Source organism: Oreochromis aureus, linkage group 22 (genome assembly GCF_013358895.1).
Source record: "Oreochromis aureus strain Israel breed Guangdong linkage group 22, ZZ_aureus, whole genome shotgun sequence".
Lineage (NCBI taxonomy): Eukaryota > Metazoa > Chordata > Actinopteri > Cichliformes > Cichlidae > Oreochromis > Oreochromis aureus.
In genome coordinates, this window is record NC_052962.1 from 12,769,008 (window position 1) to 12,785,102 (window position 16,095).

Below are 16,095 nucleotides of genomic sequence, written 5' to 3' on the forward strand. Positions count from 1 at the left end.
CTGTTGATATGCAACCTTATTAATGAAGCACACAGGAATAACGTGCAGGAATAATGAGATCCAAACAAACTGCACAGGAGCACAGCGGTAAAGGTCTCAGTGTCACTTTGTGCATTTGATTTGAGCTAAAGATTAACTGTTTTGTTTGATTTTCCAAAGGTTTTTCACCATAAAAATGACAGTTTTGCAATACCTGTGAATACAAGCAGGTTAAGATAAAAAACACAGTCAATAACTTTAACTGTGCTGCTGCAGAAATTTTCTGACTTTCATTATCACGTGATATAAAATGTAGGGTTGTGATGTAAGAGGGTAAGAGATCTCTTGTTAGAAGACCAAAATGGGACGGGACTTAAATCCACCAATCCGGATGTGGAGGGCTGGAGTTTTGCTATAAAACGAGACTGTTTCAGTCGTTGTGGCTTCAGTCTTCTTGTCTTTAACCTTCAGTAATTTCAGTTACCAAGCTAAGCTGTTCACTCTGAAATCATGGCCAAGGACATGACTCTGTGGTGGGGCTCCGGCTCTCCCCCCTGCTGGCGGGTAATGATCGCTCTGGAGGAGAAGAAACTGCAGGGATACAACCAAAAACTGCTCTCCTTCGAGAAAGGAGAGCACAAGTCAAAGGAAGTCATGGATGTAAACCCCAGGGGACAGGTAGGCTTGTATCACAGGTTTCACTCTGAACTTTGAATGTTTGAACTTAAACTTATTTATATCTTTTTTCCACTTTGTCTTAAAGCTTCCTGCCTTCAAATGTGGGGACAAAATCATCAACGAGTCCTACGGTGCATGCTTCTTCCTGGAGGTGAGAACTCGGGCAAGGTCCTGTCTTGTTGGAGGTCAAGTTGAGGGATTACTAGGTTTACTATGACTGTTTGCACATGCACCCTACACTGCAGAAGAAAAGAAACCAGAGCTTTTTGCTGCTCTTCATAACACTTACTGTTTTCCTGTCTTGACCAACAGTGCGAGTACAAGTCCCAGGGAACCAAACTGATCCCTGAGAACTCCAGCGAGAAAGCCCTGGTGCTCCAGCGTACCTTCGAGGGTAACACACTTCACCAGAAAACGGGTATGTTAGCTTAAATCTTCTCTCTGGTTTTGAAACACAAAGACATAACTGTTGAGTTCCTGCATTTTCACGTCTGATCCCCCAAATTTGAGGTTTTAGTGGGACATGTTCACTTCCTACATGACTTAGCTGTTGTTGTTGCCATTAAAAGATCTGCCTTTTGGGATTTTGAGTCGTGCTTGGCAACGTCACGCATGAACCTGTCACCTTTAAACCACTCATACTTCATGCGTTCAGCAAACCTCCTCAGAGTTGGTTCCCCTGCTCTTCCTGAGGTCAGCGTTGTTCAAAACACATGCCACACAATAATAAGTTGTGTGTTCACATAATTAGGCTCTGGCATAATGCACTATTTCCTTAGAGAGTAACCCTCACAACAGGATGTTAATCTCCGTTTATCAAAGCAACCGTTTACAGCCTACAGCCTGATGTTGCACAGCAATGCACAGACACACCGAAAATACAAAATATGGAAGTAGATGCTGTGCAGTGTGTGGAAACTTTCTTTTTTCTCCAAGCTTTAAAACCTCACACAGTGACCATCTTCATGAAATGTCTGTTCTGATATTTTGCAGTGGATGTTTTTATGTACAACCGGAGGGTCCCGGAGAATGAAAGGCACGAATCTGCCTTTAAGAGACTCAAGGAGACGCTGACTGGTGAGGTGCAGATGTGGGAGGGATACCTGCAGAAGGTACGTGAATGACCCGCACGCACTCACTCTACTGCTAATCAAGCATCCAGGGCACAAAAAAATTAAAACTATATAGCTTTGTTGCTCTGGCTTTGTGCTCTGACTGCTTTGTAGTGGGAGAAACGGTCAGGGAATTTTTTTTCTGAGTAAAGTTTATGTTTTGACGCAAACATAATCTTTGCAGGATTCAGGTAAAATCACGTACTTTAGACTCAAACGGCCCATGCACTGTGTTACAGAGATGCAACTCTTTTTGAGTTAAAAAAATACCAAAAGTTAAAAAAGAAAAACAAAGCAGCAGGACATGTTTGGATGATATTTGGACAAGGCCAGGTCAACTATCTGTACCAAATTTAACCAGCCAATAGATACGCTAATGCTGTTAGTTTAAAAATTTTATCTAAAATATGTACTTACCCATATCGAAAAGAAATAGTAAAAACTTATAAAAGACTTACATAAGATGTGGCCTACTTCATATAGTAAATCATATAAGGCTTATATGATTTACTCATGAAAGTGGCCACTTTCCCATTACTTTCATATATTGTTTTAGGAAGTATCCAAAACATACAAGTTTCATTTATATGATTTTTCAAGGTATCTTATATCTGTTTTCACTCTTGTATGCTTTTCATATAAGTTTTACACAAGACCGATACTAACTTTATAAGATTTATATATATCTTTTCCGTATGGGTAACTTTAAATTTAAAGACACACTGTGGATTATTTAGAATCTGAGTTCTGCAGTGTTTTCCCTTCACAACGCTTTATTTGTGTTTCTCTTAGACACCAGGCGGTTTCCTGGCGGGAAAGAACTTTTCAATGGCTGATGTGATTGTTTATCCAAGCGTTGCTCTTCTCTTCCGCATGGGGTAAGTGAGCTATTTTAATAAGGCCGACTTTTAGCTGCTTGGCAAGATGAATGAATGGAATAATAAACAGCAATGAACTCACACTGACTTTGATGTCTCCTGTAGGCTAAGTGACAAACGTTACCCCAAACTGTCAGAATACCATAAAAATCTGAAGGACAGACCCAGCATCAAAGCCACCTGGCCTCCACTTTGGAAGGACACCCCTGGACAGGACTTTTTTAAAGACATCTGAGATTGGCTTGTCAGCTGATGAGCTTCTCAATCTTTCTTTGTTGTGTTTTTAATTTGTTACCATTCCTTGTATTTCAGCACAATACAAAGTCCAGTCATGTGTGACTAAACATGTGACTGTCATATTGTTGTGAACGAACCTAATTAAAAAGTCAGTTTCTTATTCTATCTCCTTCATTCATTTTCATTCGTCAATAACTGTTTTTCATATTTGTATCAGGAACATGTTTCATTTGTGTTGGGAGTATAGTCCAAATATTATTATTATTACTACTACAACAACAACAACCACAACAACCACAACCTGACTGTAAGACTTATATCAATATGTGGATATTGATATTTGACCACAGCCATCAAGCTTATTCCATCACTGCAAGAGTGATGGTTTCATGCTATTTTCAGTAACAGTGCCAATTTGAGACATCCACCTTAAATCCATCCTGCACCTGTGCAGTTTTGGCAGGAGAGGTCACTAAATCAAAATTTTAACGCTTTCCTTAATTGTTGTCATTCTGCTCTTTGACCCTGAGCTTTCCTATTGGTCCCTAAGTAGCAACACTTGAACAATCACTGCATTGATTTGTAAAGACATCTGAGTCACATTAAACAAGATACTAATCTTTTCTACAAAACCCAAGGGACAAAAACAAAAAAACAACAACACCATCACAATTCTGAGTTAACGGATTTGAGTTGCTTATTTAAATGAAGGAGATTGCATATTTGCATATGTGATAATTTTGTCTGTATTTCTTCTAGCCCAAGTATAGTTTGCAATAATACCACCTACAACTGAATTCAATGAGCTAAATAGAACAATAAGTTATTTGTTTGTAAAGGCAGGCTGCAAGGCTAGATGCTTCATTTCATACACCTGTGGCAATGAGACTGAAAACGCCTGAATTCCAAAATTAAGAGGCGTGGCCCTAAACTTTTGTCCACAGAGTATACCAGACACACTATTCAGCTTCAATGTCATTGTTTTGTTTTTCTGGGAGGCTTACTTAGAGAAATGTGTGTGTGTGTACAGCATAAACACAACCTCAAACTCACTAAACCTGCTTCGATTTTGGCCTTTACATTTTTTAGGTCTTAGACTGTCACCTGTCTGAACCGGCTATCTCAGCAGTTATCCATCAGTTTATCTTTTCACGTTTGGTTGAGCACATGGAGACGTTACTTGCAGTCTTGTCAGTATAATATGTGTTGACAGACACAACACTTTATAAATACTTTCCAGTATGATCTGTAGGCTGTCTGCAAAGCTTTACCCTAAACTAGGAGATTATTACAATCTGCAGAAGGAGACACAGAGTGTCAAAGCCAGCTGCCCACTGCAACTGCACCTGCATTAGGTTTAAATGCTTTTTAACACAGTTGTCAACATTAACCAAATAAAACAGACATTTTAGTGCTGAAGGAAAGCACAAAATCTAATGCTTAGAGATGGAGTGGAGTTGGGACTTAACAGGTGCTGCAGTTTGTCATCAGAAGCTTATAGAAAATGTGAAAAGCAATGTTTGCTTCAGGTGTCCAATTTCATGTACCCTCATCTATATGTTAACAAAAGTATTCAGAGTTTATCTGAATGGGCGTGCTGCAACCACTTTTCTGTACACAAAGGTAACTCAGAAGCCCTGAGTTAGCATGACATTGCATAAATGAAGCACTTTGAATGAATCATTTTTATGCCATTTGCCTGAATTTGTATTGCTTTATTAAATGCACACTCTCTGTAAGGAACACTGAGTGTACTGTATTTTGGCCACAATAGACTTGCTTTCATGAGCTTTGTGAACATTTTCTTATCTGACATAGTTAAGGCACTGGTGGAAAGTGACTTCCTGTTACTCAGCCCTTTTACCTGTGCTACCTGCTGAATGTTCTGAAAGTTTTTCTAAGCTGATTTTGGACTTGTTGGTTCTCCTGTTTTGTCCTATCAGCCCAGTTTGGGAAACATTTGCAATATTATTCAGAGAAATAAAAAAAATAACGATCGTTAAACTGCTCAAATCTGTCCAACAGGTTCACCGTCATCACTATGACATGAAGCAGCTTATGAGATTTCAAAATAAAGCCAGGTAAAAGAAAACATGTCCAGCATATGCAAAGTTTCGTTGAAAACACCACACCCAAACATATAACGATATAAAATGTTTAGACTTTCTTAGAAAATCCTCCATCCTTTAATTCAGACTTTGTTTATGTAGGGCGGTGCACTGAACAGTCGCTCCCTTATTAATGAAAGCCCAGCGTGAAAGGCAGAACAAACCTCCACACTGGCAACAAAGGAGGACTAATGCATGCAGAGCAGGCTCTAATTCAACATAACGATACCAACTGTACAAAAAATAACCAGCTACCGTTGTCTGTTTGTCATTCTGCACATGCTCTGTTTTAATATATGCTCTCTCAATAGAAAATTAGTATGGTATGCAGTGTCTCAATGCATGCTGAATCATCCAGGTAAGGAAATCCAAAAATTCTAGTGAGTCTGAAGAAGTCACTGAAAACTGAATAGTGCGTCTGCTACGTCCAGATGAACAGAATCAGCTTTTTTTGATATGTCATGCAACGTAAGCAAAATCAGCATACTGAAAGTAATGCAGACACAGGAAATGCCTTGATGTAAAATAACATTTAAAAAATACAAAGAAGGAGAAGAAGAAAAAGAAAAAAGGCATAAATCACACTTTCAAATTAAATTTTCTGGATAAGCATTTGTTTAAAGTATGACTAAATGCAAACTGCAAAAGCTGACAAGATCCCTAACCACACGGGAGCACATCAGTATCATTCTAACTTCCACTCTAGCCTACTTTATACACTGTTTCCCCCTGGCTTCATTGTCTCTTATTATGTTTTAGAAAGGTTTTTCACTATTTAACATTCAGTGTTTAATGTTTAGTCCTGACTTGCTGTAGTTTTTTCATGTTTCCCTTTGACCCACATTTTTTTCCCCATCTAGCTTCAGATTCTTTGTCTGCCTTTGGATCAAAGATTTTCTAAAAAAAATCAAGACAAATCACCTCTTTTTAAAAATGTACATCAGGTTGACGTGACATCACGTTCACGCGTGTCATTTATCTTAGTGTGACAGATCTTTGGCAGGAGCACAGAAATGGGATGGGGCTTATTTCCAGGAATCGTGGCAAAGCCGACTGGCGCTATAAAGCCAGGGCTTTCGCCCACTCCAGCTTCAGTCTTAAACATTCTTCAACTTCACCTGTCAGGTTAAGCGCTTCACTCTGAAATCATGGCCACGGACATCACTCTGCTGTGGGCTTCCGGATCGCATGCCTGCTGGAGGGTAATGATCGCTCTGGAGGAGAAGAACCTGCAGGGATACAACCAAAAACAACTCTACTTTGAGAAGGGAGAGCACAAGTCAAAGGAAGTCTTGGAGATCAACCCCAGGGGTCAGGTAGGTTCACATCACACTATGTAAACACTCATATTTGAAATCTGCATTTGTTTTCCTGAAATTGAGAAAAATGAGTATTTATTGGCATTCACAAATAAAAACACTTGAACTAGAACAAAGTGTTTATGGTTTTCCTTGCACTGTCTCCTAAAGCTTCCTGCTTTCAAATGTGGGGATTTACCCCTCAACGAGTCCTGTGCTGCATGCTTCCATCTGGAGGTGAGAACTCAAATGAATCTGAATGTTATGTCTCCATAGAGTTTCTAGTTTGGAGAACTACTTGTGATTATATGTTAAACAATGCATTGCATAAACAGACACCCCACACCACAGAGGTAAAAACAACAGAGCTTCTTGCTGCATGTTAAAAATTTCCATGTCTCCTCCAACAGTGCAAGTACAAGTCGCAGGGAACCAAGCTGATCCCTGACTGCGAGGAAGGGAGAGCGCTGATATTGCAGCGTGTGTTTGAGGTTAACGCGCTCACCGAGAAATCATGTAAGTTTGTTTTGACACACTTCTGATCCTGAATTCTCTTCATCACAGTGCGTGTACCCCCAAACAACATTAGGACCTCAGGGATTTAGTCTGTAAAGAATATATCAAGGCTGTTAAATCTCTTTCTGTGTGGCCTGGCTGATGATGCCATTCAGAGGTCTGAGCTCTGGGATTTTGAACTGCTGAACAACAACACTAACAACTGTCACTGGTCTTCAGCAGCCAATCCTCCTCAGGATCCCATTGAGACCTTTAGTTGTTCAAAACACACACCACACACTAAGACGATCTAAGACTAAGACAATAAGACAATCCCTTAGTCTATTTCTGTGATGAGCACCCTATCATAACAGAGACTGATGTTAACAGGTCACATATTAATCCTGCCAGTGATCACATGCTCAGACTAGCTTTGCATGTAAAGTCACTTGTTTGTCATGAGATTTGGTACTTTGTAAAATTCTGTATTTTGCTTTTTACACATTTCCAGCAAGTGTCCTCTACTACAACTGGAGGGTCCCAGAGGGAGAGAGACACGACTCTGCCATTAAGAGAAACAAAGAGGCTCTGACTGCTGAGTTGAAGCTGTGGGAAGGATACCTGCAGGTGTGTGAATGACCTTTGTGCACGCGATCTCAACGACTAAACTAAACCCAGAATACAAATGTTGCAAAGCCACGAGTAGACTTTAACCCTTGCTAGAAATTATATGCTGGTAGATAGATTTTTTTTTTTGGTTTTGTTTTAGCCATATATGTGCATCAGTATCATAATAAATTACAAAGAAAATAGCTACTCTGGAAAAAGTAGTGTTTTATCTTTGAATAAAAACATTTAATCTTTGCAGGATAGAAGTGATAAGGCTTCATTTTAGTCCCCTTTAGGAAAATCCTTAAACAGTAGCAGTACATATGAGGTGTAATTCAAGCAGCAGAAGTAGATGCAGCATGGTGGTTAGCAGTGTAGCCTTTGTATTTAAGGATATAATTAAAATTGAACATTTATTAAGCCAAGCTTTAACCACCTGTCATAGTTCTTTTTAAATGATCTATATTATATGTGATTTCTAGGTTTTTACCCTCTACAATATTTATTTTTAGGCCTCGAGCGGTTTCATCGTAGGAAAGGACTTTTCCATGGCCGATGTGATTGTTTACCCAAACGTTGCCTATCTCTTCCACTACGGGTAAGACGACTAATCGACCAGAAATATGAATGAATAGAATAATAGTAGAAATGAATTCACACTGACTTTCATCTTTCCTGTAGGCTTTCTGAACAGCGTTACCCCAAACTGGCAGAATACTATAAAGGTCTGATGAACAGACCCAGCATCAAAGCCAGCTGGCCTCCTACTTGGAAGAACGCACCGAAACAGGAAACACTGAAAGACATCTGAGATTCAGAGGCTCATTTGTTACCACTCCTCGCACTGCACTAGTGATTCATATTTGTTTTAAATATAATTAGTGACAAAAATGTGTGATTATTAATGTGTTGTGACCAAAATAAGCAATAAAAACTGAGTTTCAATTTTGTTCACTTTGTTAATTTCATATCATTTATCAGCAAGAGACTTGTAGATCTCATTCATGTTTTGTTTCTTTGCGTGCGGTGGGAATATTTATTGTTAATATAATGTTAACCAAAATCTAATATCAGGTTTCCACTGCAAATATAATGTTTGGATGTTAAGTTATGAATCTCCATTACATCCTTGCTGTAGCTTTGCAGCTTTGACAGGAGAGGTCACTCGACCCGACTAAAACGTGTCTGTGTGGGAAATTGAATAATTGTTCATCAAACTACAGGGTGGGCCATTTATATGGATACACCGTAATAAAATGGGAATGGTTGGTGATATTAAAGTCCTGTTTGTGGCTCATTAGTATATGTGAGGGGGCAAACTCCTCAAGATGGGTGGTGACCATGGTGGCCACTTAGAAGTCGGCCATCTTGGATACAACTTTTGTTTTTTCAATAGGAAGAGGGCCATGTGACACATCAAACTTATTGGTAATGTCACAAGAAAAACAATGGTGTGCTTGGTTTCAGTGTAACTTTATTTGATGATTTCTTTTTAATATAAGCTCACTGCTGTTATACTATATGAGCTATAAGAACCCTTTTCATGTATGCTTCCACAGCAAAGAAGAAGCAGGCTCTTTGCAAAGGTTTCAAATCCAGTGACTGGATTCTACAGAGCCCCTCAAGGAACATTGGAGAAAAAATAATTGAAGATTTATTTTTACGAGATCCCACAAAAGTTTTTCATTTCAGTCCACGCGCTTTCAAGTCAGTACTGACACTTGTGACATAGTGATGGAAGTCACACACTCGCAAGAGAGATTGGTCTTGGGCTAAACTATAAAGACACTAACTCAGTGTTCTGCAGTACACACGGTTGTGTAGGAGACATTAGAAGATAGATTCTGCTGCCCTCAGGTGAATGTATGGCTATTCACCCTATGCAGCGAGCTTAACATAAGAGGAGATGGTTCCAGGAACGACAGGACACATCGCTTATGTCTTTTGTCTTTAACTGAAGACCGTTTCTTCCTCTTTTAATTTGTAAGACTGTGAACATACAGTAAAATAATATGTAAGCATCAGTATTTACATATTTTGTAACCAAAAACAAGTTAGCAACATAGCTTTTCTTATGCTTTACATTCACCATAAACATCTTTCCTTATACATTCAAATAAGCTTTTAAGTAACATGAAAGTAACAAATCTTACAGAAAATAAAGCTAGACAGTGCTTACTTACAGATTATGGTTCAACAAACTCCCCAACGATGTAAACTGGGCTTAAAGTTGTGCAGCTTGTTATCTGCTCCAGGCATTTTCTCACACTGCCTGCGTGAACTTCTCCTGCTGCTTATAACACATCACCAAAAGGGGGCAGTGTAGTGCACACAAAATAGCTAAAGAAGAAGCCACAAAACTCAAGGGGTAATACTCCCCACTGGTGGGAAAACTGAGAAATGCTCCAGCCAAAGAAACCCAATAAAGCAACAACAGAGGGGCAGAATATAGATGTTAGTGGAAGGTAAACACTTGGGACCACGTGTTGCTCTGTTCTTTAAATCTAGAGTTTTCCTTCTGTTCTTCAAATTTGAACATGTGTGCATCCGCTGCATGAAAACAGTCAATTCTCTTGCAAAGATTTTAAACTGACACTAAAAGAGTAACAGATGTTTTATTATAAGCCCCTTAAGATATATTCTTTCACCTTCCCATAACAGAAAAGAAGGCAATTCTCTGAAATAGTAGATTTTAAAGTTTTATATATAAACCTCACATAAGGCTTCTCATCATAACATCATTTAATCAAGGTGTCTCTTTTGATTTGGTAAAAAAAATAATGTGGCAGGTTGTACTGTAAAATATCAACCTACCACACACATATAGATATGAGAGTGTTTACATAGTGTGATGTGAACCTACCTGATTCCTGCCACACACACACACACACACACACTGTGTGTGTGTGTGTGTGTGTGTGTGTGTGTGTGTGTGTGTGTGTGTGTGTGTGTGTGTCTTTTCTTTCTTTCTTAATGATAGAGCCAGGTTAAGTCCTATGGGGGAAAAAAGATCACAGAATGTCATTTCCATTACTTTCCAGTAGCTGTGTTTGCAGCTCTGTGCAGTTATACAAGCAGTTTCAAATTTTAAATTATGCTTAACTACATCACTATTGGGGAAAAAAGTTATTCAAACAATGACACGGTTGAGTCACATAGCAGCTCAAAGATGTGGTTATTCGTTCAGATAAACACATTCAGTTCTGTTCAAGTTTATTTATATAGCACCAAATCACAACAGATTATGCTCTTGGGTTTACTCCAACTACAGTTTAAAAATCGATGATAGTAGCAATTAAACCAGCAGCCTATGGGTTATTAGCTGGGCATGCTAACCTCTGTGCTTCGTCCCACTTTACTCAGCCTTGAAACGTGGATGAACGTGTGGCTAAAAATAAATATCAGTATACATTAATTTCCCAATACTTAGACCACATGATTGCTGCAATGTCAAATCATTAAAAAAGGCTCTCTAAAAAGTGGGAGGAGTCATGAGTCCATATTGTAGTCATGTACATGTACAGGTTCAGAATTTAGTTTAGGCTGTCTACTAGAATACATTAAGTTTACATTCTTAAATACAAGCACTCTCTTATAACCTCGTATGCACTTTTGCAATCAGGTTTGCAAAATATTAGGATTTTTTTTTTCAAAAAACTTCAAAAACCTTTCTTTTCTAAACACTGTACACAAAACATAAAATGCTGCAAGATGTATGGGTTGCATACAATAAATCCAGCCCTGTTTGTACAGGGCGGTGCACCGAGCAGTCGCTCCGTTATCAATTAATGTCCTCCACAAGGATGATTGATGCATGCAGAACAGGTTGCAAAAACCAACAGTAAGAAGAACTAACATTTTCGTTCTGCACATGCTCTGTTTGACTTTCTTTTATTTTATTTATTTATTTTTTTTAGTAATACCTCAGCAGTAGAAAGCACACATTCCGCATCAGATTCACTGCTGTTCTCTTCACTGCTGCACGGAGGAACGCGTTCACTGAACAAACTGCCCTTTGAAACGGACTCAAAATAGCAGAGATAGCAACGGCGCACACACAGTTTACGTCGTTGCCTTATTGATACAATGATATTCACCGCTGTGCAAAGAGGTCAAAGATTCAGAGAACCAAATTGCCGATAATGCACCAACAGTTTAAACAATAAAATTTTATTACTTTATTTTATTTGCATTGCCATGGTCCTATTAGATGCATTCAGTGGAATTTTGATTTATCGGTCATGTCAGAACTGTGTGTGTGCAGATTTGAATACAAAGTGCTGAATCACCGTGAGTTTCACTTCTCAGGGCGTCTTTCACCAGCGAACTACTGCAGGAATCTGTTTAAATATAAACTAAAGCACGATCAAAGATCATTTTTACTCTTTTCCTTTTTCTAAACAATCATTCCTGATATGAAACAGTTATTAGTTGTAACGTGTTCCAACAATTAACTGCAAATAGCGACAAGATCCCTAACCACACAGGAGCATGGCAGTAACACTCAAACTTCCATATCCTACGACAACGTTAAGGGTTTAATGTTTAGTCCTGACCTGCTGGAGTTTTTTCATGTTTCCCTTTAGCCCACATTTTCTCCCATCTACTATCAGATTCTTTTCTGCCTTCGGATCAAACAGTTTCTACAAAAAGCAAGAGGAGTCACCTCTCCTTCACATGTCTTTGGTAATATTTGGGACTACAGTCAATTTTAACGACAAATCAAACAGAAATGGTTAATAAATCTGATTTTTATGTTTAAAAATATAAAGATCTTCAGTGTCACATCAGGATGACATGACATCATGTTCACACGTGTCATTTATCTTAGAGTGACAGATCTTTGGCAGGAGCACAGAAATGGGATGGGGCCTAATTCCAGGAATCTGGACACAGAGGACTGGAGCTATAAAGCCAGGCTTTCATCCACTGCAGCTCCAGTCTTAAACCCTCTTCAACTTCACCTGTCAGGTTAAGCGCTTCACTCTGAAATCATGGCCAAGGACATGACTCTGCTGTGGGGCTCCGGATCTCCTCCCTGCTGGAGGATAATGATCGTTCTGGAGGAGAAGAACCTGCAAGGATACAACCAAAAACTGCTCTCCTTTGAGAAGGGAGAGCACAAGTCAAAGGAAGTCATGGAGATAAACCCCAGGGGTCAGGTAGGTTCACACCACACTATGTAAACACTCTCATATCTGAAATCTGCATTTGTTTCCTGAAATGGAGTAAATGGAATATTCACTTGGCATTCACAAATAAGAATTCCTGAACTAGAGCAAAGTGTTTATGGTTTTCCTTGCACTGTCTCCTAAAGCTTCCTGCCTTCAAATGTGGGGATGTACCCCTCAACGAGTCCTGTGCTGCATGCTTCCATCTGGAGGTGAGAACTCAGACGATACCTTGAATCTGAATGTTATGTCTCCATAGAGTTTCTAGTTAGGAGAACGACTTGTAAATATGTGTTAAACAACGCATTGTTGCAAAAAAAAATTTCATGTCTCCTCCAACAGTGCAAGTACAAGTCGCAGGGAACCAAGCTGATCCCTGACTGCGAGGATGAGAAAGCACTGATATTGCAGCGTGTGTTTGAGGTTAACGCGCTCACCGAGAAATCATGTAAGTTTGTTCTGACACACTTCTGATCCTGAACTTCTTTCGTCACAGTGCGTGTACCCCCAAAAAACGTTAGAACCTCAGGGATTTAGTGAGTCTGTAAAGAATATATCAAGGCTGCTAAATCAGAGTCTGAGCTCTGGGATTTTGAACTGTTGTACTTGGCAACTAAAAACCCATGTTGATGTCTGTTAATCCTACCAGTGATCACATGCTCAGAGTAGTTTTGTATGAAAAGTCACTTGTTTGTCATGAGATTTTTTTTAGTTTAGCACCTTAGCACAATGTAAAATTCTGTTTCTGCTTTTTACATACTTCCAGCAATTGTTCTCTACTACAACTGGATAGTCCCAGAGGGAGAGAGACACGACTCTGCCGTTAAGAGAAACAAAGAAGCTCTGACTGCTGAGTTGAAGCTGTGGGAAGGATATCTGCAGAAGGTGTGTGAATGACCTTTGTGCACGCGATCTCAACGACTAAACGAAATGCAGAATATAAAGTTGCAAAGCCACAGGAGCAGACTGTAAACCTGGCCAGAAATTATAAACTGAACCACAAATTTCTCTTTAGCTTTTGTTGTTTTTATATATATATATATATATATATATATATATATATATATATATATATATATATATATATATATATATATATATATATATATATATGTGTGTGTGTGTGTGTGTGTGTGTGTGTGTGTGTGTGTGTGTGTGTGTGTGCTCCAGTATCACAATGAAAATAGCTACTCTGGGAAAAGTAGTGTTTTATCTTTGAATAAAAACATTTAATCTTTGCAGGATAGAAGTTATAAGGCTTCATTTTAGTCCCCTTTAGGAAAGTCCTTAAACAGTAGCATAAATGTAAGTATGAGGTGTAATTAAAGCAGCAGAAGTAAAGGCAAAACAGGGCAGCATGTTGGTTAGCAGTGTAGCATCACAGCAAAAAGACTTATTTCACAAAGTAAATCTAGTCTTTGTATTTAAGGATATAATTAAGATTGAACATTTATTAAGCCAAGCTTTAACCACTTATCATAGTTCTTTTTAAATGATCTATATTATATGTGATTTCTATTTTTTTACCCTCCACAATATTTTCCTCATTTCATTTTTAGGCCTCGAGCGGTTTCATCGTAGGAAAGAACTTTTCCTTGGCCGATGTGATTGTTTACCCAACCGTTGCCTATCTCTTCCAAAACGGGTAAGACGACTAAACGACCAGAAACATGAATGAACAAAATAATAGTAGAAATGAATTCACACTGACTTTCATCTTTCCTGTAGGCTTTCTGAACAGCGTTACCCCAAACTGGCAGAATACTATAAAGGTCTGATGAACAGACCCAGCATCAAAGCCAGCTGGCCTCCTACTTGGAAGAACGCACCGAAACAGGAAACACTGAAAGACATCTGAGATTCAGAGGCTCATTTGTTACCACTCCTCGCACTGCACTAGTGATTCATATTTTTTTTAATTTAATTTGTAACAAGAAATGTGTGAGTATTACTGTGCTGTTACCAAAATAAGCAATAAAAACTAAGTTTCAGTTTTATGGCTCATTCCTGTTTTGTTTCTTTGCAGTGGGAATATTAATTGTTAATATAATGTTAACCAAAATCAAACTTTAGATTTGATGTTTGGATGTCAAGTTAAGCATCTACATTATATCTTTATGTCAGCTTTGCAGAGAGCTATAATGGTCTGCTTGTTATGTTTCAATAGAACTTTATCAGGAAGAGCGGGGGACGGAAAAGAAAAAAAAGAAAGGAAATGAGCTGCGGTTATAGCTGGTGGTGTGTCTGTGGTTATCTGTGTGACACCCCCCCCCCCCCCGCCAATTTAGCCAGCTAAAGGGAGTAGGCAAGGGCCAGGCCTCGGTTCATGCACCACACAACCCACAACCGTGGTGACACACGAGCTAGGATCCAAGCCCTTCAGGCCCATGCAAGCTTGCCCCGGGTGGATTTTTATTTTTCCAGTTCACAGGGACAGTCTTCGTAGCGATGCATAAGGCGGTGAGAGCCATGTGGACTGTTCATCTGAAATCGTAGATTTTAGACACTTTGATAAGTCTTCACATATCCAGCGCCAAAACCTCTGATGGACAGAACCAAAGAGTGTGGATGTAATTGTCGGGTGTACTGCTTTGACAATGTAAGCAGTTGTTAGATGATGCAAAACCCATCCTGAACATGCGTTGACCTGTATAGTGCACTCTGTGCAGGATTTTGCACTGTATTAATTGTAGATTTGGGTTGCTAGTGCTGTTGATTGAGTCCACAATGTAGGTGAAGTCTTTACCTGGCGGCGATGTTGTTCTGGGAGAGTCTGCTGGGCAACTTTCCTTGGAAGACGTCGACTTGTTGGCTGGGGAAGAGGAACTTTGGGCCTTCTCCAGGACTATAGCGTCGAAGCACCAGTCAGTGTACTTCTGGAGAGCGTCCAATTCACCTTGCTGTCATCCAGGGTGTTGGAAATGATTATGCAAATATGTTCTGTTGTTAATCAATTGTTTGGTGCAATTTAGGCTTCAAAAACTGTTTGTTTAATTCTGTGGCCGAATTCATTTTTTGTTTTTGTTTTTTGCCATGTTTATGACATAACTACAGCATTTCTACCTGCTGTAAAGTGGAGATCTACTCAAGGCTTTACTTTTACTTTTCTGTCCTCTTTCCTCCTGTGATCCAGAAAAGAATATGTCATTTTTAAGGATGCTTTAACCCACCCATCAATTCAAATTTAAAGTTTTTATGCTATTTTCAGTGAGCATGCCAAGCTGAGACACCCACCTTACATTCATCCTGCACCTGTGCAGTCTTGACAGAAGAGGTCACTAAATCAAACGTTCCTGTTTTTATCATTACTGCTGATCTGTCCCTTTTGATCTGGTTAAAAACCATGTTCTACAGTGAAATATCAACCTGCCACCCATAATTCATAGTCAAAATACATCAAGAAATCTGTCTACAGAAACAAATTTCTATGTGTATGTGTGTGTCTTTTCTTTCTTTCGTCATGATAGAGCCAGGTTAAGTCCCATGGAGGAAAAAAGGGATCACAAAAAGTCAGTTCCATTATTTTCCAG

At 39.1% G+C, this 16,095-nt stretch overlaps 3 protein-coding genes across 3 annotated transcripts; all 3 read left to right on the forward strand.

The window, feature by feature from the left end:
• The first annotated feature begins 353 nt into the window (after positions 1-353).
• Positions 354-3,049, forward strand: LOC116320489 (glutathione S-transferase A-like). Its single transcript, XM_039605772.1, has 6 exons — positions 354-657; positions 743-808; positions 970-1,075; positions 1,651-1,769; positions 2,562-2,647; positions 2,753-3,049. Exons 1-6 carry the CDS (start codon positions 490-492, stop codon positions 2,880-2,882), a joined length of 675 nt encoding a protein of 224 aa, XP_039461706.1. The 5' UTR covers positions 354-489; the 3' UTR covers positions 2,883-3,049.
• A 3,024-nt stretch (positions 3,050-6,073) lies between these two features.
• LOC116320480 (glutathione S-transferase A-like) lies at positions 6,074-8,344 on the forward strand. The gene is made up of 6 exons (XM_031740100.2): positions 6,074-6,308; positions 6,462-6,527; positions 6,701-6,806; positions 7,297-7,412; positions 7,907-7,992; positions 8,076-8,344. Exons 1-6 carry the CDS (start codon positions 6,141-6,143, stop codon positions 8,203-8,205), a joined length of 672 nt encoding a protein of 223 aa, XP_031595960.2. The 5' UTR covers positions 6,074-6,140; the 3' UTR covers positions 8,206-8,344.
• A 3,976-nt stretch (positions 8,345-12,320) lies between these two features.
• Positions 12,321-14,562, forward strand: LOC116320481 (glutathione S-transferase A-like). Its single transcript, XM_031740101.2, has 6 exons — positions 12,321-12,556; positions 12,712-12,777; positions 12,908-13,013; positions 13,332-13,450; positions 14,125-14,210; positions 14,294-14,562. The coding sequence occupies exons 1-6, from the start codon at positions 12,389-12,391 to the stop codon at positions 14,421-14,423; spliced, it is 675 nt and encodes a 224-aa protein (XP_031595961.2). The 5' UTR covers positions 12,321-12,388; the 3' UTR covers positions 14,424-14,562.
• The last annotated feature ends 1,533 nt before the right edge of the window (positions 14,563-16,095 follow it).